General features: G+C 47.1%; 1 protein-coding gene across 1 annotated transcript; it reads right to left on the minus strand.

Moving 5' to 3' along the window:
- Positions 1-654: 654 nt before the first annotated feature.
- GPATCH3 (G-patch domain containing 3) lies at positions 655-18825 on the minus strand (the record flags this gene model as incomplete). The annotated part of the gene is made up of 7 exons (XM_080692499.1): positions 655-871; positions 3184-3311; positions 3427-3548; positions 5441-5500; positions 7575-7749; positions 13867-14285; positions 18375-18825. 7 exons carry the CDS (start codon positions 18823-18825, stop codon positions 655-657), a joined length of 1572 nt encoding a protein of 523 aa, XP_080548625.1.
- Positions 18826-23101: the final 4276 nt, after the last annotated feature.

Genomic DNA, 23101 nt, shown 5'->3' on the forward strand with positions numbered 1-23101 from the left:
GAGGTCCAAGCCGGGCGTGGCGGCGCACGCTTGTAATCCCAGCATTTGGGAGGCCGAGACTGGAGGATCGTGGTTCGCGGACAGCCTCAGCTACTTAGGTCCTCTGCAACTTAGTGAGGCTCTGTCCCGAAATAAAAAAAAAAATAGGGCAGAGGGTCAAATGCCCCTGAGTTTCATCCCCAGACCCGCAAAAAATGAAAAGTGAGGTCCGGGTATAAATTGTTTATTTTTCCTTCAGGCCGCAGGCCCAGGCCACCTCCCGCGGACACTCGCTGCTGGGTCCCACGTCAGTGCAGAGGACCCTGCCCAGAACCATCTCTTCAGACCTCAAGTCCTCTCTTCAGTACTTTTTCCCTTTCTGGCCTTCACTGGGACACTGTGCTGGTGACTTCAGGCAATCCAACTCTTCAAGATACTGAGCAAGCCCAAACGGTTAGGAGACCGACAGGAGAGGTCATTAAGCCTTATATTCAGGGGCTCTTTGTAAAAATCCCCTTGAGGTAGAGAACCAGTAGACAGGCTCAGGGCTGAGCACCCTGAACCAGCAGGGCAGATTGCTGCTCCCAGACTTTCTGCTTCAGTGGTAGACAAGCCAGGCAGCAGGGGGCTTTCCTACTGTAGCTTTAGTGATTCGGACCAAGGAAGCCCCAATCCTCACTTAGGCTCTGAGGGTCTGCCCAAGACACAGCTGGAACCCCTCACAAAGGCTACATCTGTCCGAAACTTCATGCTGGTGGGTGGCTGGCGTCGCAGCAGTGACTCCCTCTGGTCCTGGGGTAGGGGTTCATCGTAGATAGTGGAGATGAGCCCCAAGCCAGTTCCATGGGGCTTCTTCTGTTGCCCAAATGGCTGTAGCTTCTCTCCATGGTACCTGAATTAAAAAGGGGTCTCAATGAGAAGACTGCTCTCTGAAACCACAATAAAGGGGCTGAGAATGGACAGGGAAGTAGCCACGCCATGTGGCTTGTGTTTGCCCCAAAGACACGGCTGCCTTTTTCCTTTTGCATTGCTGGAGATCTGACCCAGACCCTTGTGCATGCCAGGCAAGCACTCTTTTTCTTTTGCGGGTCTGGGGATGGAACCCAGAGGCATTTGACCTCCGAATTATAACGCCTTCCCTACTTTTTATTCTATATTTTTTGAAACAGGGTCTAAGTTGCGGAGGGCCTCGCTAAGTAGCTGAGGCAGTCCATGAACCACAATACTCCTGTCTCAGCCTCCCGAATGCAGGGATTACAAGCGTGTGTTATCACACCCAGATGGCAAACACTCTGTATGTGTGTGTGTGGGGGGGTACTGGGGGTGGAACCCAGGGGCTTTCTATCTCCGGGCTATACTCCCAGACCTATTTTATAATTTATTTGGAAACAGGGTCTCACTAAGTTCCTGAGAGCCTTGCTAAGTAGCTGAGGCTGGCTTCGAACCTGTGCGATCCTCCTGTCTCAACCTCCCAAGTGCCAGGATTACAAGTGTGCACCACCACGCCCGCTAGGCAAGTACTCTTGAACCAACACCACTGAACCACCACTCCAGCCCCAAAGACAAAGCTTTAGATCTGAATCTTTGTTCTCTAGCCTCCAGATCTATCCACTAACAGTCTGCGTCAGCAATCAGGGAACGTAGATTCAACTTGTGTTCCACCAGTACAGACTCCCTAGAGGCCACGAAGTCTCTGATGACTGTGAGGTCCAAACTAAGACTGGAAGGAATGTACGCTTGTAATCCCAGTACTTGGAAGACTAAGACATAGGAGGATCACAGGTTCATAGCCAGCCTCGGCTACTTAGTAAAACCCTGTTTCAAAATAAAGAATAAGCCTGGCATGGTGGTGCACAATTGTAATCTCAGTACTTGGGAACCTGAGACAGGAAGACCGCAGCTTTGGAGCCAGCCTCAGCAATTTAGTGAAGCCCACTAAATCACAGTGAGATCCTGTTTCAAAATAAAAGAATAAAATAGAATAGGAAAGCTGATGTGGTGGCGTACACTTGTAATCCCGGTACATGGGACGCGGAGACAGGAGGATCCAGGTTCATGGCTATCCTCAGCTACTTACTGAGACCCTGTTTCAAAATAAAGAATAAAAAATGGGCTGTGGAAATAGCTCAGAGGTAGAATGCCCCTAGGTATAATCCACAGTATCCCCTCCCACACACACACACAAAAAAACTGGGGCTGTCACTCGGAGATAGAATGCCCTGGGTTCAATCTGCAGTGTCTCCCCCCACAAAAAGCGACAAAATAACAAAAAATAGGGCTGAGAGGTAGAATGCCCCTGGATTCAATCCCCAGTACTGCAAAAATAATAGTAACAACAACAACAATAATAATAACAATAACAATAATAATAATAAGAACAATAAATAAAGACAGGTGCTCACTTGTAATCCCCATATTGGGAGACAGGAGGATTACTGGTGTGGCCAGCCTCAAATACTCAGTGAGACCCTGTTTCAAAGTAAAGAATAAAAGCCAGGCATGGTGGTGCATACTTGTAATCCCAGTACTTAGGAAGCTGAGACAGGAGGATTGCGCAGGTTTCAAATTAGCTTCAGCTACTTAGTGAGGCTCTCAGCAACTTAGTGAGACCCTGTTTCCAAATAAAACCTAAAAAATAGGTCTGGGAGTATAACCCGGAGGTAGAAAGTCCCTGGGTTCCACCCCCAGTACCCCCCCCCACACACAGTAATAATAAGCTGGGCATGGTGGCACATGCTTGTAATCCCAGCATTCGGGAGGCTGAGACAAAGGGATGGCAGTTCGAGGACAGCCTCAGCTACAAAATAAAGAATAAAAAATAGGGCTGGGGGTGTAGCTTAGAGGCAGAATGCTCCTGGGTTCCATCTCCAGTACCACAAAAAAAAAAAGGAAGGAAGGAAGGATTAAAAAATGGGTGTATAGCTCAGAGGTAGAATGCCCCAGGTTAAATCCCCAGTACTAAAAATTAAAAATAAAAAAAAAAAGGGCTGGGGATATAGTTCTGAAGCAGAATGCCACTGAGTTCAATCCCCAGCACCACCAGAAAAAAAAAAAATAGTGCCAATCTACTTTTTTCTTCTAACTTTGCCTTGAAATTCAGCCTCTAGGAGTACTAGCACCCAGCCCAGAACTAGCGGAAACAGGGAAACCAGGTCCCAGCTGAAAGGCTAGCTTGGCCTCTTGGGAAGTGCGAACGACACTCACCCCAACCCACGCTTGCATCTGGGGTGCTGGCCATCACCATCCAGGGCCTCGGGTACCCCTGAGCATCTGCTGCCCAGGCCCTGGCCCTCGGCCCATCCCTGCCGCTCCATCACCTTCCGTCCAATGCCCTGCAGAGGGAAGGACAAGATTCAATCAATGGGGCTCCTTCCTGGGGTAGAGGAAGTGGGGATGGCAAGAGAAGGAATGGAAGCAAAGAAAAAGGGGTCAGTGGGTTAGGCTCACCTTGGTGTGGCGCTCAAAGGTGCCCACCTGACGTTCAATCACAGAGCCATCTTCCTGGCCATCACGGAGTCTCCGTTCCAGACGCATTTGGACAGAGTCTCGGGCATCCTTGTCTCCGCCATCTGAGGAAACAGGGTCCAGTTTTGTTTTTTTGTGGCACTGAGGAATGAACCCAGAGGCATTCTACCCCTGAGCTACACCTCCAGCCCAATCTTCTTTTATTTTAAAACAGGGTCTCGCTAGGTTGATGAAAGTCTCACTACTTGCTGAGGCTCTCCTGGAACCTGTGATGAGCCTCCCAAGTTCTGGGACTACAGGTGCGCCCCGCCACACCCTGCTCTTGCAGAGCCCGGCTTGCAGAAGGGTCCCTCCCTCTCAGCACAAGGGTGATCATTTCTAAGATCCCCTCACAAGATGTACTGATTCATTTTCATGGTGTCATAGAGGAAGAGCTCGCCAAGAGTAAGAGCCACAGCTCTCCACACCTTACAGATAAGGAAACGTGCGGAAAAGTCACAGAACCAGTCGAGGGCAGATGGAAGTAGAACCCAGGTCTCTCCCTTGCACAAGGTCATTTTTCATTGAGAACTAAGCTCTGACCAGTCATCCCACTCCACCAGGGCCTGCCCGCCAGACCCACAGCTCCCTACAGTGTGTCCTCATGAGTACTTCCTCCTCCCAAAGGAAGAAAAAGGCCTTCTGCACAGCCAGCACTTAATGTACGACCCTCTCAATGTCAGCCCTCTGTGTCTACAGGTCCTACATCTGTGGATTCAAGCACGCACTGAAAATACTCCAAGGCAGGATGCAGTGGCATGCGACTGAGAGGCTAAAGCAGGAGGATCTTGGGAAGCTGAGACAGGAGGATCTCAGTTCACGGACAGCCTCAGTTACTTAGTGAAGCTCCCTGCAACTCAGTGAGACCCTGTTTCAAAATAAAGAATAAAGCCGGGCGTGGTGGTGCACACTTGTAATCCCCACACAGGAGGATCGCGTAGGTTCGAAACCAGCCTAGCTGGCTTAAGAGACCCTGTTTCCAAATAATATATAAAATAGGTCGGGAGTGTAGCCTGGAGGTAGAAGGGTTTCCAGGAACCCCAGTACCACCAACAAAATAAAACAAACAACAAAAAAAAAAGAATAAAAAATAGATCTAGAGTGTAAATCGTAGGTAGAATGCCCCTGGGTTCCATCCCCAGTACTGCCATAATAATAATAATAATAATCATCATCATCATCATCATCATCGTCGTCATCATCATCATCGTCGTCATCATCATCATCATCATCATCATCATCACCACCACCACCACCAGGAGGATCACAAGTTTGAGGCCAGCTTCAGCAACCTAGCAAGACTCTGTCCCCAAATAAAAAACAAAAAGGGCAGTTGGGCACAGTGGTACACCTTTGTGATAGCAGTGCTTGGGAGGCTGAGACAGAAAGACTGCAGGTTCATGGCCAGCCTCAGCTACTTAGGCCCTCTGCTTCAAGCAGTGAGACCCTGCTTCAAAATAAAGAATAAAAATAGGGCAGGGGGTGTAGATCAGAGGTCAAATACCCCTGGGTTCCATCCCCAGACCTGTTAAAAAAAAAAAAAGATTAAAAAATAGGGCTGGGGGTGTAGCTCAGAGGTAGAATGCCCCTGGGCTCCATCCCCAGTATCGCAAAACACAAAAATAAATTAATAAACAAACAAGGATGGGGGTGTAGCTCAGAGGTAGAATGCTCCTGGCGGGGGGGGGGGGGTGGTTCAATCTCCAGTACCACAAAAAAGTATACAGGAGGGTGTAGATAAGCTGTAAAGCTATGCCATTTTATTTAAGTGACATGAACCATCTGCAGATTTAGGTAGTTGTGGGGGTTCTGAAACCAATCCCTGAGGACACCTGTACAGAAAGCTACCCCAAAAGAAATGGCCCCACCTCAGCCTCTCTAAGCATGCCCGGCAAAGTGGCACTGCAGGGCCAGGGCACCAGTTCCACCCCCAGGACCGCCATCCCTTGCCCAGTACCTCTGTCGTAGTACACACTCATGTCCACGTCCCAGTCGTCAGCTGTCTGTTCATCGAAGTCTGTAGAGATATAAAAGCATCCAGCAGAGTGGGTTAAGGACTTTCAGTTTTGTTGAAAGCTAAACCTACAGTTAGACACTGTTCCAGACTCTGGGGCTTGTTTCTCTCCTCTGGAAGGGTGATTCAGAATTGGAGTAGGCGAAACACTTCTCTGTCCACCTCACTGATTGCTTGCTCCAAAAAGGGATGACTGGTCTCATATACAATACAGTAAACCTGTTCTCCAGTTTTTTGTTTGGGCTCATTGTCAGGGAACCCACTGTATGGAACAGAGAACCCCAGGAGGATGCAAACGGTCATGCTGCCCTTGCCTGGGGGCCAGCCTGCTAAAATCTGGATATTACACATTCCTCAAAAACTCACGTGTTAAGCCTGGCCCTCTGCAGCTCAGTGAGACCCTGTTTCAAAATAAGGAATAAAAAACTGGGCTGGGGGTGTATCTCAGAGGTAGAATGCCCCTGGGTTTCATCCCCTGTATTGCAAAACAAAACAAAAACAAAAAAAACTCAGCTGGGTGTGGTGGCACACGCCTGTAATCCCCGCGCTTGGGAGGCTGAGACAGGAAAATCACACAGGTTCGAAGCCAGCCTCAGCTACTTAGTGAGGCTCTCAGCAACTTAGTGAGACCCTGTTTACATAGTATAAAATAGGTCTGGGAGTATAGCCCAGAGGTAGAGAAGCCCCTGGGTTCCATCCTCAGTACTAAAGAAAAAGAAAAAAAAACCCTCATGTGTTAAAGGCTCAGTCTCAGCTTTAGGGAAACGATAGAAACTTAGGAGGCCAAGTGGCAAACTTTGGATTCATGGACTTTTTATATCATGTGGTCTAGAGGCAGCTATATATGTTGAACAATAAAAATTATGAGGAAAGAAAATAAAAGAATGCCAAAAGAGAAATAAATAGGTTATACAATGTGTATCTATTACTGGAAAAATATTTTTTCTTTGGAGGGTGTCTGGGGATGGAACCCAAGGGCATTTGACCTCCGAGCTACACCCCCTGCCCTATTTTTTATTCTTTATTTTGAAACAGAGTCTCACTGAGTTGCAGAGGGCCTCACTAAGTAGCTGAGGCTGTCCACAAACCGCAATCCTCCAGGTCTCAGCCTCCCAAATGCTGAGATTACAAGCGTGCGCTACCACGCCCGGCGATTGGAGAAAATTAAAAAAAAAAAAACAAAAACTTAGGGCCAGGAGTGGTGGTGCACAATTGTAATACCAGTACTTGGGAGGCTGAGACAGGAGGTTTACAGCCAGCCTCAGCTACTTAAGTCCTACACAACTTAGTGAGACCCTGTTTCAAGAATAAAATACAGGGCTGAGGGTATAGCTTGGAGGTACAATGCCCCCGGGTTCCATCCCCAGTACTGAATAAAAATAAAAATAAAATGAGCATCTAGGTGTGGTGGCCTGCGCCTATAATCCCAATACATGGGAGGCTGAGACAAAGGATCACAAATTCAAAGCTAGCTTCAGCAATTTACCAAGACCATGTTTCAAACTAAAAAATAAAATAGGGCTGGGGGGTATAGCTTAGAGAGAGAAAAACCCTGGCGTTCAATCCCCTGTACCACCAAAAGAAAAAATAAAAAGCCAGGCATGGGTGCTGTAATCCCAACACTTGGGAGGCTGAGACAGGAGGATCACAGGTTTGAGGACAGCCTTAGTAAGTAGTGAGACTCTCATCAACCTAGTGAGACACTGTTTCCAACTTACGGAATGGGTGGTACAGCTTGAAGGTAGAATGCCTCTGGGTTCAATCCCCAGTATACTACCCAAAAAAAGATAAGAGGTAAGGTCTAGTGGGAGGTTTTAGGTTATTGGGGTTGTGCCCTTGAAGAGGACTGTGGGACCCTGGTTTCTTCCTTCTCTCTTCTTTGTGTCTCAGCCATGAGATTAAAGGGCTTCCTGCACCATGTCCACCCCCAAAGTGCTGCCTCACCACAGCCCAAAAGCAGCAGGGCCAACTGACCATTAAACAAAACCTCTGTGAGCCAAAATAAACCTGCTCTTCCAAAGCTGACACCTGAGATATCTGTTGCTGTGACAGACAGCCGACTGATCCATGGCCTCACCTCCTTCTTCCTCTTGCCAGAACTGGGCATCGGTGTAGAATACCAGGCCAGAGCCGCCCTTCTCCCACTTAAGCTCGATCTCCTCCTCAAAGAGCCGCTCGGCGGTGCGCTCCTGCCCGGTCACATCCTCATGAAGGGCTTCATGCCGCTCCCACTCCTCGCCCCGGTCGTCGTCCTGGGAGAAGGCAGGGAGAGGTGAGCTGCCTGCCCGCCATCCCGAACTCATGCGCAGGAGAGGCCTCCTGGGCACAGGAGGCATGTGAGGCTGGGCGCTCAGCTCTATCCCTTCAGAAGTCTCCAGAAGGAGCATGTTTAGCCCTTGAAGCCCTGATCAAAACAACTTGTCACTGCCTGACTTTCCAACATAGCGTGCCCCCACTCTCTGGTGCTGAGGATCGACCCAGGGGCATTCTACCTGAGTTAGACCCCAGTCCTCTTTACATTTTATCTTGGAACTGTGTCTCCCAAGTTGCTCAGACCAGCCTGGAACCTGCGCTGCTCCTATCTCGGCCTCCCAGGTTTGGGATTACAGGTGTGCCCATCATGCCTGGCTTAGCTTGTCCCTTTGACGAAGCTGCACTCACTCTTGTCTCTGTGCTTTTCGCCGTGCATTTCTCCCATCTGAAGCATGTGCCCCCTTCCCTTCCCCCACTTGGTCACGTCTTCCTCATCCCTCAAGTCCTACAACCTACATGAAGCCCTCACGCTTGGGCCAAGGATCTCTGCACTCTTGGTGCTCATCAGGACCCTACTTAAGGCCTTCACATATCACAAAGGAAGAGGGAAACCAACATCGTCTGCTGTGCTGCAGGCCTTTCATCATCCCAAACATCCTGTGAGACAAGTGCCATTAGTCCATCCTCCAGACAATGAAACCCAAGTTCAGAGAGCAGAAGTGATCTGCCCGCCGTAGTGCATCAAGGGAGGGGCAGAGCCAGGTCGCCACCCTTGTGGCCTCTCCAGATGCCAGCCTCACTTCAGGGAGATTTGGGGTTTCTTGAGGGCAGGATATGGGTCTCAGAATGTCTGGAACCACCACTAGCCCCTGGCTTACAACTGCTTGACTGGACTTGTGGAATGATGACCTTCTGGGGCACCCATCCTAGTTCAACCCCAAGAGGCCTCAGAAGTCACTGCTGTAGAACGGATGCTGGAGGAAAGTCAGGACAGCGATGCACTAAGGAAGTGACGCAGACGAGGTGCGGGGAGGTGACACCTGGGTATGTTACTTTTTACCCAGAGATACATAAAAAGGAAAAGACAAGGTTTCCTAACAAATCCCGCCTCACATGGCTTAATGAGACAATCAAATCTGGAGAAAGGAACTGAAGTAACTGTTTCCTGACAAAGTTAGTGGAGGTTAGCAATTCAATCTACTGACTCAGGTCAGAATATGGAGGTGAATGATCAGACATATAATAAAGGCACACAGAAGCTGGCCGTGGTGGGACGCACCTGTAAGCCCAGTATTTGGAAGGATGAGACAGGAGGACAAGTTCAAGGACAGCCTCAGCAACTTAGCAAGACCCTGAGCAACTTAGAAAATCCCTGTTTCAAAACAAAAACTAAAAAAGGTTTGGAGTCGGGCGTGGTGGCGCACGCCTGTAATCCCAGCATTCAGGAGGCTGAGACCGAATGATCACGGTTCGCGGACAGCCTCAGCTACTTAGTAAGGCCCTCTGCAACTTAGTGAGACCTTGTTTCAAAATAAAGAATAAAAAATAGGAGGCTGGGCGTGGTGGCGCACGCTTGTAATCCCTGTGCTTGGGAGGCAGAGACAGGAGGATCGCGCAGGTTTGAAGCCAGCCGTGTGCGCTGGCTTAGGAGACCCTGTTTCCAAATAAAAATATAAAAATAGGTCCGAGAGTGTAGCCCGGAGGTAGAAGGGCTTCCAGGAACCCCAGTACCACCAAAAAAAAAAAAAAAAAAAAGAATAAAAAATAAGGCAGGGAGTGTAGCTCTGAGGTAAATGCCTCTGGGTTCTATCCCCAGACCCGCAAAAAAAAAGGGCTGGAGGTGTAGCTCAGAGATAGAATGCCCCTGGGTTCAATCTCTACCACCACAGCCCGGCATGGTAGCATGTATGTGTAATCCCAGTATCTGGGAGGCTGAGACAGAAAGATCACAGGTTTGCAACCACCATCAGCTACTTAGTGAGGCCCTTCACAACGTAGTGAGACCCTGTTTCAAAATAAAGAATAAAAAAATGGGGTTGGGATATACCTTGGAGGTAGAAGAATACCCCTGGGTTTAATCCCCAATTCCACAAAACAAAACAATAATCCCTGGCATCATAAAAATAAAGAAATAAGGCCGGCATGGTGGTGCACGCTTGTAATCCCTGCGCTTGGGAGGCTGAGACAGGAGGATCGCGCAGGTTCGAAGCCAGCCTCAGCTACTTAGTGAGGCTCTCATCAACTTAGTGAGACCCTGTTTCCAAATAAAATAGAAAATAGGTCTGGGAGTGTAGCCCAGATGTAGAAAGCCTCCGGCTTCCAGCCCCAGCACCACCAAAAATAAATAAATAAATAAATTAATTAATTAAAAAAAACGGAACAGAGATATTAAAGAAGCAGCAAAGGGGACTGGGCTCCCATTACAGCTCTGCATCTACTTCGGTAGATGACCTTAGGAAAAATCATTGCACATCTTCTAGTATGTTTTTATCTATGAAAAGGGACTCTCCTGAGCCGGGCGTGGTGGCGCACCCTTGTAATCCCAATACTTGGGAGCCTGAAACCGGAGGATCGCAGTTCGTGGACAGCCTCAGCTACTTAGTAGGCCCTCCACAACTCAGTGAGACACGGTTTCAAAATAAAGAATAAAAAAATTAGGCAGGGGGTGTAGCTTGGAGGTCAAATGCTTCTGGGTTCCATGACCCAGAGCTGCGAATAAATAAGTAAGAATAAAAAAAAATCAGGGTGGGAGCTGGGCGTGGTGGGTTTATGCTTGTAATCCCAGCATTTGGGAGGCTAAGACCGGAGGATGGCGGTTCGCAGACAGCCTCAGATACTTAGTGAGGCCCTCCCCAACTTAGTGAGACCCTGCTTCAAAATAAAGAATAAAAAATAGGCCAGGGGGTGTAGCTCAGAGGTCAAATGCCTCTGGGTTCCATCCCCACACCTGCACTAAATAAATAAATAAATAAAATAAAATAAAAATAAAAAATGGGATTGGGGGTGTAGCTTGGAGGTAGAATGCCCCTGGGTTCCATCCCCAGTCCTAGAAAAAAAATATCAGATTGGGGGTGTAGCACAGAGGTAGAATGCTCCTGGGTTTAATCCCTGGCACCAAAAAACAAAACAAAACAAAACAAAAAAAACCCTCTCCTTACATTCTTAGGGAATGAAAGAAATCCCATTTGAGAATCTTCTGATAAAAACTCTGGACCCTCTCCCTAAAAAAATACATATATATGCACATGCAAATTCGGTTCCTCAAGCAGGTCTGGTGGCACACACTTGTAATCTCAGTACTTGGGAGACTGAGACAGGAGGATCACAGGTTTGAGGACAGCCAAAGTAGTGAGACTCTAATCAACCTAATGAGACCCTGTTTCAAAATAAAATAGGGCTGGGGATAAAGCTTGTGGGTAGAATGTCCTTGGAGTTAATCCTCAGTACCCCAAAAATACACAAATGCTCTTTTGAACCCTCTTGAGGACCCCAGGTTAAGAACCCATATAATGCCAGGCATGGTGGCAGACGCCTGTAATCCCAGCACTGTGAGACTCAGACAGGAGGCTACAGGTTCAAGGCCAGCCTCAGGAACTTAGCGAGACCCTGCTTCAAAATTAAAAATAAGGTCTGGGCACCTGATGGCCGAGGAAGAAAAAAGAAGTTGAAACTATGAATGCTTATTTTTTTTATAATCACTAACTTTAAATCAGTAGTTCTTTCATTTACGGGTCTTCATAAGATATACTATAAAATGCTCAACTGTTATTTCATTCAAAGACATCAGGTTCATCTGTTTACTGAGCTAGACTTATAGTATGTAGTTGCACTTTCTTAAATGCAACAGCTGTGCTGAATTTTTTTTATCTTAAAAATTGAAGTAATAGCCAGGTGTGGTGGCGTACGCTTGTAATCCCCGCACTTGGGAGGCTGAGACAGGAGGATCACACAGGTTCAAAGACAGCCTCAGCTACTCAGTGAGGCTCTCAGCAATTTAGTGAGACCCTGTTTCCAAATAAAATATAAAATAGGTCTGGGAGTATAGCCCAGAGGCAGAAAGCCCCTGGGTTCCACCCCCAGTACCACCAAAAAAAAAAATAATAATAATAAATAAATAAAATAAAAATAAAAATTGAAGTAATAAAATAGGCTTCATTTATTTTTAAACATTACTGATGAATGTTTCATTTGATTTATTTTTCTATTACAGTTCCATTTGTGAAGACTGTGACTTATCAGCTATAATTTCTTCACTTGTAAGGCTTAAAAGCAAGCAAACAAGTAAAAATAATTGCAAATAACATTTGTCCCTTCAGTCTTCCCTTAGCTGTGTAATTGTTTAATTCACTTTGCCTTTGCAGAAGTTTGGGTTTTTCTTTGTAGCGCTACTGAGCTTCATCTGGAACGATTATGTAAACTGCATTCTCCTTGCTTATCAGAGAATGGGGAAGAGGCAAGACAGATTATAATTAATTTCTATGCATATTTCTGTTATGCTTTCTGTTTCTGTGGTTGGTTCTAAAGTGGATATGCCCTATTTTGTTGGAAGAATGGTCTTTTAGTTGTATAGCCAAAGACATTTAGTATTTTCTGGTTCCTTAAGGAGGTATACCATTTTGTAAAATGAATATTATTATTTTTTAAGTATTTGGTAAATATTTTGCAAATAGCCTTTTGAAGCAGCCACAACTTAGGAAGATAATGTCAGAACTAAGGTAAATTTTAATTTTTTTTATTTTTTATTTTTTGCGGGCCTGGGGATGGAACCCAGGGGCATTCAACCTCTGAGCTACACCCCCTGCCCTATTTTTTTTATTCTTTATTTTGAAACAGGGTCTCACTGAGTTGCATAGGGCCTCACTAAGCAGCTGCGGCTGTCCACGAACCACGATTCTCCTGTCCTCCCAAATGCTGGGATTACAAGCATGCGCCACCATGCCCGGCTTGATTTTTTTTTTTTTAACTTAGAAAGACCCAGCCACAACAAGGTGTGAATTTGTCATACTGTTAAAATTGGTAACACAGTGTATCCCCTCCCAGTTTGTAGTATTTCTGAGTTTTGGAGTAAATGAAATTTTATTTTATTATATTTTAAATAATTTCTACGTATTAGCAGCAAAACCAAGTATAATTCCAGTTTTTCTTTTTCTTTTTCTTTTTTTTTTGGCAGTACTGTGGATGGAACCCATGGTCATTCGACCTCTGAGCTACACCCCCTGCCCTATTTTTTTTTCTTTATTTTGAAACCGGGTCTCACTGAGTTGCAGAGGGCCTAAGTAATAGCTGAGGCTGTCCGCGAAACGCAATCCTCTGGTCTTAGCCTACTGAATGCTGCCAGTTTTTATTTTCTATGGAACAGACATGATAAACTGGAGACCCTGAAGCAGGAATCCCCAAATTGTAGTGTCAGGGTTTCCGCTGTACCAGGGGCCTTCGTGTGCTACACATAATTTGTATAAAGTTTTATATGTGCAAATTGGGTACATAAGCAGTTCTCCATTTTTTAAGGGAATGCAATAAATGTAGCATTGTGAATAAATATAACTTTTATAATCCTTAAATTTTTTTTTTTGTGTGATGGTACTGGGGTTCCTGGAAACCCTTCTACCTCCGGGCTATACTCCCAGACCTATTTTATATTTTTTTATTTGGAAACAGGATCTCTTAAGCCAGAGAGGCTGGCTTCGAACCTGTAAGATCTTCCTGTCTCTGCCTCCCAAGTGCAAGGATTACAAGAGTGCACAACCACACCCAGTTAAAAAAATTTTCAAAAATTAAAAAACAAACAAATAAATAAATAAATAAAATAAAATAAAAATAAGAGCCGGGCGTGGTGGTGCATGCTTGTAATCCCCGCGCTTGGGAGGCTGAGACAGGAGGATCGCACAGGTTGGAAGCCAGCCTCAGCTACTTAGTGAGATCCTGTTTCCAAATAAAATGTAAAATAGGTCTGGGAGTATAGCTCAAAGTTAGAAAGCCTCTATGTTCCACCCCCAGTACCATCAAAAAAAGAAAAAAAGTTAAAAATAATAAAAAAGAACCCTTGTCATAGTTGAAGAATGGTACTGTTAGTGCCTTGGCCTCTAAGAAATTCCAGGGTGGAATACTGGACTCACATCATCTGAGTGAGACTCCTCCTCCTCTTCCCCTTCGTCCTCTGGCTCTTCACTGGGGCTGCCTGGTATATCCGCCTGGCAGGTTCCCTGGGGTATCTCTTCGCCCTCAGCTGTGTACACGTGCTCTTCCTGCTCCACAGTCTCTGAGTCCTCATACTGGAAGGGCACATTGCCATAGCGCCGTGAGGAGCCTGTCTTGGGGAACTGGAGCTGCAGCTGGGTGATGATTCGAGGTGGTAGGCGGCAGGCCCGGATCAACTCCAAAAAGACCCGCAGGGGAGTCCCCACGTTCCCACTGGGCATCAGCACTGGAGGGTTCAGCTCCGGAAGCTGCCTCAAGTCAGCCAGGGTGAAGGATTCATTCTTGGCCTTCCGATTCTGCAGCTCCTTCCGGGTCTTAAAGGGAAAGGTGCCCAAACCTTGGAAGGAGGGAGAAGAATGGATTTTGAAACCCAGAAGCCTCCAGAAACACTTGAGCCAGAAAATCCATTACCTAATGCTACTCCCTTTCAGACTCCCTTTCTTTCTTTCTTCTTTCTTTCTTTCTTTCTTTCTTTTTCTTTCTTTCTTTCTTTTGTGGTATTGGGGATTGAACCCAAGAGCATTTTACCTCTGAGCTACACTCCAGCCCTATTTTTATTTTTTATTTTAAAACAGTGTCTAAATTGGGGAAGGCCTCACTACATAACGGAGGCCGGCCATGAACCTGCAATCCTTCAGTCAAAGCCTACCAAGTACTGAGATTACAAGCATGAACCACCAAGCCTGGCTTCCCTTCCTTTCTTTTACACTGTCATTGGTATGTCAAAATAATTACACATCATAAGCCAGGCATGGTGGCGCACACTTGTCATCCCAGCATTCGAGAGGCTGAGACAGAAGGATTGCAGTTCACAGCCAGCCTCAGCTACTTAGTGAGGCCCTCTGCAACTCAGCGAGACTGTTTCAAAAAAGAATAAAAATTAGGACTGGGAGTGTGGCTCGGAGGTAGACTGTCCCTGGGTTCCATCTCCAGTACTGCAATAAATAAATAAATAAATAAATAAATAAATAAATAAATAAATAAAACACATCATCACACACTAGCTTCTGTCCCTCCTGACAGACCACCTTGCGTTTCCTGCCACCTTTCGTTGGCTGGGCACACACAAGTTTCTTTCAGCTTTGCCTCTTGCTGACCTTTTTTTGAACTTAGGGCCTTGCACATTTCAAGCCTGCATTCTACCACGGGGCCACACCCCAGCCTTATGACAATTAGTTTCTGAACTGTCACTAACTCCCACCCCTGCACACTCTCAGGCTCTGTGTTCCAGCCACACTAAACAATTTAACATAGCCTGAAAGTTTTGTGGGATTTCTCATCTCTGTGTCTTTGAAAATGTAGCCAGGCGTGGTGGCGCACACTTGTAATCCCAGCATTTGGGAGGCTGAGATAAGGAGGATCACAGTTCGTGGCCAGCCCCAGCTACTTAGTGAGACCCTTTGCAACTCAGTGAGACCCCATTTCAAAATAAAGAACAAAAAATAGGGCCGGGGGTGTAGCTCAGAGGTAGAATGCCCCTGGGTACCAAAAAAAAAAAAAAAGAAAAGCCATTTACTTTGAACACCATTCTCTCCTATGAACTCCTATTTATCTTTCAATATACAGAGGAACAGCTACATGTCCAGAGCTCTCCAAGAAGTTGGCTTCTCCCTCCTCTGTCACTTCAGCGCACTTGGCACTATGCCAAATATGAGAAGGAAGAAAGGGGGAGGGAATGGGGAGGGAATTGGGGAAGGGCTAAATGAGTGGTGTGTGCATGTATGCCTCTTTCATCTTGTATCCATTAAGATGTATGACTATGCCAGACGTGGTGGCGCACGCTTGTAATCCCAGCACTTGGGAGGCTGAGGCAGGAGGATCTCACATGTTCAAAGGCAGCCTCAGCTACTTAGTGAGGCTCTCAGCAACTTAGTGTTTCCAAATAATAAGAAATTAAGTCTGGGAGTATAGCCCAGATGTAGAAAGCCTTTGGGTTCCACCCCCAGTACCACACACACACAAAAAAGATATATGACTACGACACACCATTAAAAAAAATTTAAAAATAAATAAAAGAACACAGGTCCCAACAGGTTGTGGTGCTATACATCTGTAGCCCCAGCTACTCAGGGGGGGCTAAGGCAGGAGGATCACTTAAGCCCAGGAGTTAGCTGAGTGTGGTGACACATGGTTGTAATCCCAGAATTTGGAAGGCTAAAACAGCCTCAGCTACTTAGTGAGGCCCTTTGCAACTAAGTGAGACCCTGTTTCAAAATAAAGAATAAAAAATAGGGCTCGGGGGTGTCACTCAGAGATAGAATGCCCCTGGGTTCCATCCCCAGTACTGCAAGGAAAAAAAAAAAAAAAAAAGGGCTGGAGGTGGGTGTAGCTCAGAAGTAAAATGCCCCTGGGTTCTATCCCCAGTACTGCAAAAACAAACACACACACATAAACAACACACACACACACACACACACACACACACCAGGAGTTCAAGCCAACCTAGACAACACAGCAGGACTTGGTTTTTTAAAAAGCACACATGCCGGGCATAGCAGCACACGCCTATAATCCCAGTACTTGAAAGACTGAGACAGAAAGATCACAGGTTCAAGGAAAGCCTTAGAAACATAGTGAGACTCTTCAGGAACCTAGTGAGACCCTGTTTAAAAAAATTAAGCCGGGCGTGGTGGCGCACGCTTGTAATCCTCACGCTTGGGAGGCAGAGACAGGAGGATGGCGCAGGTTCGAAGCCAGCCGCTCACGCTGGCTTAGGAGACCCTGTTTCCAAATAAAAAAGTATAAAAAATAGGTCTGGGAGTGTAGTCTGGAGGTAGAAGGGCTTCCAGGAACCCCACTACCAAAAAAAAAAAAAAAAAAAAAAAAAAAATTAAAAGCCAGGCATGGTGGTGCATGTTTGTAATCCCATTTCTTGAGAGGCTGAGACAGTAAGATCACAGATTCTAAGCCAGTCTCAGCAATGAGTGAGGCCCTCCGAAACTTAGTGAAACTCTGTTTGCAAATACGAAATAAAATCGGGCTGTGGGTATAACTTGGAGGTAGAATGCCTCTGGGTTCAATCCCCAGTACCGAGAGAGAGAGAGAGAGAGAGAGAGAGAGAGAGAGAGAGAGAGAGAGAAATGAAAGACTTAAAAGAGAGCCCAGTAAGTACATAGAACATGCCCAACAATTGTAAACAATTAGGATGGCATCACTGGGTGAATAATCTTTTCCCAAATCTGTCTTCCTCTCTGGATTCTGAGCACAAAGTGTGCCAGACTGTTCTGTGCATTCCAGCTAGGATCACACTATGTCTAGCAAGATCACCATTTGTTGAATGAATAAATTGGAGGGCTCTGTACTCTATTTCCTATTCCCATGAAAGTGGGAGCTACGCAGGGAAAACTGATTTTCTACAAGAGGAGCACAGAAAGTAATAAGAGACAGTAAGAGTTATGTGAAAGGTGTCAGAATAAAAATGCAGTCGCTTATGCCAAAGCTTAACAAAACAGAGACAGGAAAGTCTTCCAGTATATTTGCCTGACAAAGACACTATTGCAAAAGACTGCTAAAACCACAGCCTGGCACAAAACCCACCAATACCAGCACAAAAATGCTTCTTTGAGGATGCCCACCTAGCAATTGCCTGTTCAACCTTCAACTGATGCCACTCTTGTTACTGAGCCTTGTAGGCAAGGATAATTACTACAAAACAATTTATGAACCTTCACCAACATTTTGCATTTAATAATCCATGCCTTTTAGCTGGGCGTGGTGGCGCACGCTTGTAATCCCCGCGCTTGGGAGGCAGAGACAGGAGGATAGCGCAGGTTCGAAGCCAGCCGCGCAAGCTGGCTTAGGAGACCCTGTTTCCGAATAAAAATGTAAAAATAGGTCTGGGAGTGTAGCCCGGAGGTAGAAGGGCTTCCAGGAACCCCAGTACCACACACACACACACAAAGAATAAAAATTAGGGCTCGGGGTGTAGCTTGGAGGTAGAATGCCCCTGGGTTCCATCCCTAGTACCTAAAAAAAAAAAAAAAAAAAAAAAAAAAACCTTGTTTTCAGCCAAGCTGGTGGCGCAGACCTATAATCCAAGTACTTGGGAGGCTGAGACAGGAGGATCGCAGGTTCGAGGACTGCCTCAGCAAGGAGTGAGACTCTCATCGACCTAGCAAGACCCTATTTCAAAATAAAAATTGAGCCAGACATGGTGGTGCAGGCTTGTAATCCCAGCACTTGGGAGTCTGAGAAAGAAGGATCGCAGGTTCAAGGCCAGCCTCTGCTACTAGTGAGGCCCAACGCAACTTTGACCCTGTCTTAAAGTAAAAAATAAAAATAGGGCTGGGCGTGTAGCTCAAGAGGTAGAATGCCCCTGGGTTCGATCACCACACATATAAAAGCAAACAATCAAAATTAAAAACCCCGCCTCTCAGGAAAGGTGCCCGTGTCCCAGAGCCCAGTCCACTATACCCTTTACCCCTACCTGATGCCTCAGTGGGTAGTCTAAGTCTGCGGATGAGACAGCGACCCGGGAGCCACGTCCCCTGAGAATCCAGCCACCGGCGGCCCGAGTACATGCGAATGAGTCTCTGGGCTGGAGCCGACCCGCGAACCGAGATCACGCAGCAGCAGGTGCGGGTCTGGCCCGGAGCAGAGTCCCGAGTGGAGACGGCGCCGGCCTCCGGGGCCCCACTCTGGGCGGCGGCCTGACCCTCGCCTGCCGGGCGGGAGGAAGCCGGCGCGGAGCCCGGGGAGGCCCGCGGAGGCCCCCGCTCCGGCCGGTGCCGGTAGTGGAAGCAGAGGAAGCCTCCGCCGCGCTGCTCCCGGAACTGGCTAAAATAGCTCCGGAGCTGGGCCGAGCGCAACCCGGACGGGATACCGCTCACCACCAGGTACACGGCCGCCTCTTCCTCCACCTCGCCGGGCAGCGCCATCTTGGATCGTCACATGACCAGCTGCTCTAACTCTCGCGAGATCGATGGCTCCAATTCTCGCGGGAAGTGTACCTGGGACCTGTCGCCGCCAAGGATCCGGAGGAGTAGTCCACGACTCTCCCACCGGGAAACCGACGCTGGCCGGAAAAAAAAAAAAAATGGGGTTATTGAGCTTCTTCAGAGGCTGTAGTTAGCCGGCCGTGGTGGCGCACGCTTGTAATCCCAGTACTTGGGAGGCTGAGACAGGAGGTTCGCGGTCAGCCTCGGCAAGTAGTGAGGCTTTCATCGACCCAGCGAGACCCTGTTCCAAAATCATCAACCCAACCAGGCGTGGCGGCGCACCCTTGCCATCCCAGCATTTGGGAGGCTGAGACAGAGTGAGGCCCTCCGCAACTCAGTGAGACCCGGTCAGTGAAGCCCGGTTTCAAAATAAAGAATAAAAAATAGGGCAGGGGGTGTAGCTGAATGCCCCACCCAGACCCGCAAAATAAATAAATAAATAAATAAATAAATAAATAAATAAATAAATAAAAGTAAAATTTGGGCGTGGTGGCGCATTGTACTTGGGAGGCTGAGACAGGAGGTTCCCAGGCTGGAAGCCAGTGAGACCCTATTTCCAACAAAAAATGAGATCTGAGTGTGATAGCACAAGTGCTTGGGAGGCTGAGTCAGGAGCAGCCTCGGCAATTTACCAAGACTTTCAGCAACCGAGCAAGACCCTGGGCGTGGTAGCTCACGCTTGTAATCCCAGCTTTTGAGAGGCCGAGACAGGAGGATCACATTTCTTGTACAGCCCTAGCTACTTAGTGAGGCCCTTTGCAACTCAGTGAGACCCTGTTTCAAAATAAAGAATAAAAAATAGGGCAGGGGGTGTAGCTCGGGGTCGAATGCCCCTGGGTTCAGTCCCCAGTACTGCAAATATCCTTCTCCATAAGACTTAGGCTTGTGGGTGTCTCTCTTGTTTACCTATGACAAAAGGACAAAGCCAGACAGTTTCCAAAAGTTCTTTGCCTCAAAGAAGCTTAGATGAACTTTTAGCCTTGATAGCCAACTTTGGCTTGATTTTTTTCCTTCCCCCTGGGACCCTGAACTTGGGTCCACCCTCAGCACACAACTCCTCCTTAGCCCCTCCTGAGAAGGGGCTGGCTTCAGGGTAAACACTGTCCAGCCAGCTGACCACACCATGCCTCTGCTGACCATCCCCTTCCTCACACCCAGCTTTCTAACCTGTTTACTCTTCTCCAGGAAAGAAAACCCATTGTGGAGACCCTGGCAGAAATGGTCAAGGTCAGAGCCCCTCCCCACTGCAATAGTCCCCCTCACCTGATTGCTCATTCCACCCTGGCATAACCTTTACTAAAGTCTCTCCTTCCTGAGTCTAGATTTGTGTTTGGGGGATTTTGTGTTTGTTTTGGCTGTACTAGGAGTGAACCCTGGGCCTCGTGCATGCTAGACAAGAGCACTTCCATAAACTACATCCCCAGCCTTTTGTTTTATTTTTTATTTATTATTATTATTATTATTATTATTATTATTATTATTATTTGTGGTACTGGGTTTTCTGGAAACCCTTCTACCTCCGGGCTACACTCCCAACCTATTTTTTATATTTTATTTGGAAACAGGGTCTCTTAAGCCAGCATGGCTGGCTTTGAACCTGCGCGATCCTCCTGTCTCCGCCTCCCAATTACAGGGATTACAAGTGTGCGCCACCACACCCGGCTATTTTTTATTTTATCTTTTGTGTGTGTGGCACTAGAGATTGAACCCAGGGGCATTCTACCCCTGAGCTACACCTTCAGCCCTATTTTATTCTTTCTTTCGTTATTATATATTTATTTATTTATTTATTTTTCTGTACTGGGGGTGGAACCCCGGGGCTTTTCTACCTCCGGGCTATACTCCCAGACCTATTTTATGCTTTATTTGGAAACAGGGTCTCACTAAGTTGCTGAGAGCCTCACTAAATAGCTGAGGCTGGCTTTGAACCTGTACGATCCTCCTGTCTCAGCCTCCCAAGCGCTAGCATTACAAGCGTGGGCCACCAAGCCCGGCCCTTTTATTTTTTATTTTGAAACAGTGTCTCACTAAATTGTAAGGATCTCACTAAGTAGTTGAGATTGGCCATGTACCTGTAATCCTCCTATCTCAGCCTGCAAAGTACTGGGATTACAAGCATGCGCCACCACACCTGGCTATCTCTAGCTATTATTTATTATTATTATTATTATTATTATTATTATTATTATTTGTGGTGCTGAGGATGGGACCCAGGGGCATTCTACCTTTGAGCTATACCCCCTGCCCTATTTTTTATTATTTATTTTGAAACAGTCTTACTGAGTTGCGGAGGGCCTCACTAAGTAGCTGAGGCTGGCTGCGAACCACGATCCTCCAGGTCTCAGCTTCCCAAATGCTGGGATTACAAGCCTGTGCCACCACGCCCAGCTTATATTTATTTATTTATTTATTTATTTATTTATTTATTTATTTGTACTGGGGATGGAACCCAGGGGCATTCTACCTCTGGCCTATACCCCCAGCCCTATTTTGTATTATTTTGAAACAGGGTCTCACTAAGTTGCTGAGGCTAGCCTGGAACCCGAGATCCTCCTGCCTCAACCTCCCAAATACTGGGGTTACAGGTGCACCACCAGGGCCCGCTCAGCCACCACTTTCCTGAAGCATTTTTTTCCACCTTCAGGCAGATTTAGTTATTCCTGCTGCCCATTGCACCTTCTATCATAGTTCAGGTTCCTCTCTGTTACAGTTAGTCCTGTGCCTTCCTCTGGCGTGGGCAGGACGTTCCAGGGGGTGGGGCGGACTGTGTCTTCATTGTGTGCCCTCGCCTCTGGTGTCTAGCGAGGGACTGACACAAGGGCAGGCCAAGAGGCCTTGAGTGGTGGAATGAGTGGGAGGATGGGTAAGGGCCCTGGCATTTGCAGGCATCACAGGTCCCGGGGGCAGGGTAGGTCAGCACAGGGCACAGCACACGTGAGCTGCCTGACTGCTTAATAAGCTAATGAAGGAAGAGATAATGATGTTAATAAAATGGTACCCGAGGCTGACCAGAGCCACACCCACTCTACTGCTACTCAGTGAATCATCCCTAATGGGGCCCTGAGGACAGGCATCCTAGCCAAGAAGTAACTGGTCATCCAACCCGGCTGAGCTGGCTCCAGACAGCCTAATCCAGGCCGTGATCATGCAGCCTGTGCCGGGGGCGAAAACCTGGCTGGCCAAACTTGAGCCACACACGGATGCTGCTTGGCCCGGTTCCTGCATGACTTTCTTACCTGTCTGGAGCTGTTTCCTCTGGGGTGTCATTCGGAGGTAGAATGGCCCTGGGTTCCTTCCCCAGTACAGAAAAAAAAATTTTTTTTTAATTTAAAAAGAATGTTTCTAGCCGGGCGTGGTGGCGCAAGCTTGTAATCCCAGCATTTGGGAGACTGAGACCTGGAGGATTGCGGTTCGCGAACAGCCTCAGCTATTTAGTGAGGCCCTCTGCAACTCAGTGAGACCCGGTTTCAAAATAAAGAATAAAAAATAGGGCAGGAGGTGTAGCTCAGTGGTCAAATGCCCCTGGGTTCCATCCCCAGACCCGCAAAAAAAAAAAAAAAAAAAAAAAAAAGAATGTTTCTAAGTTCAATCCACAGTACCACAAAAATAAGTAAATAAGCCAGGCATGGTGGTGCACATATGTAATTCCAGTATTTGGGAGGCTGAGACTGGAGGATTGCAGTTTGTGGACAGCCTCAGCTACTTAGTGAGGCCCTTTGCAACTTAGTGAGACCCTGTTTCAAAATAAAGAATCAAAAGTAGGGCAGGGGGTGTAGCTCGGAGGTCAAATGCCCCTGGGTTCCATTCCCAGACCCACCAAAAAAAAAAAAAAGTAAATAAATAGGAAACCAGGTGTGGTGGCTCATGCTTGTAATTCCAGTACTTGGGAGGCTTAGACAGGAAGATCTCAGGTTCAAAGTCAGCCTTAGCAACTTAGTGAGGGTCTCAGCAATCTTGTGAGACCTTGTGTCCAAATAAGAAATAAATTCGGACTAGGGGTGTAGCTTGGAGGTAGAATGCCTCTGGGTTCAATCCTTAGTACCAGAAAATAAAAAATAAAAATAAAAATAAATAAAGGCTGCTGAGAGAGAAGGATCTGGGTTTGCAGACAGCCTCAGTTACTTAGTGAGGCCCTTTGCAACTCAGTGAGACCCGGTGGCAAAATAAAGAATAGAAAATTGGGCTAGAGGTATAGCTTGGAGGTAGCATGCCCCTG

Source organism: Muscardinus avellanarius (genome assembly GCF_963383645.1).
Source record: "Muscardinus avellanarius genome assembly, chromosome: 3".
NCBI lineage: Eukaryota > Metazoa > Chordata > Mammalia > Rodentia > Gliridae > Muscardinus > Muscardinus avellanarius.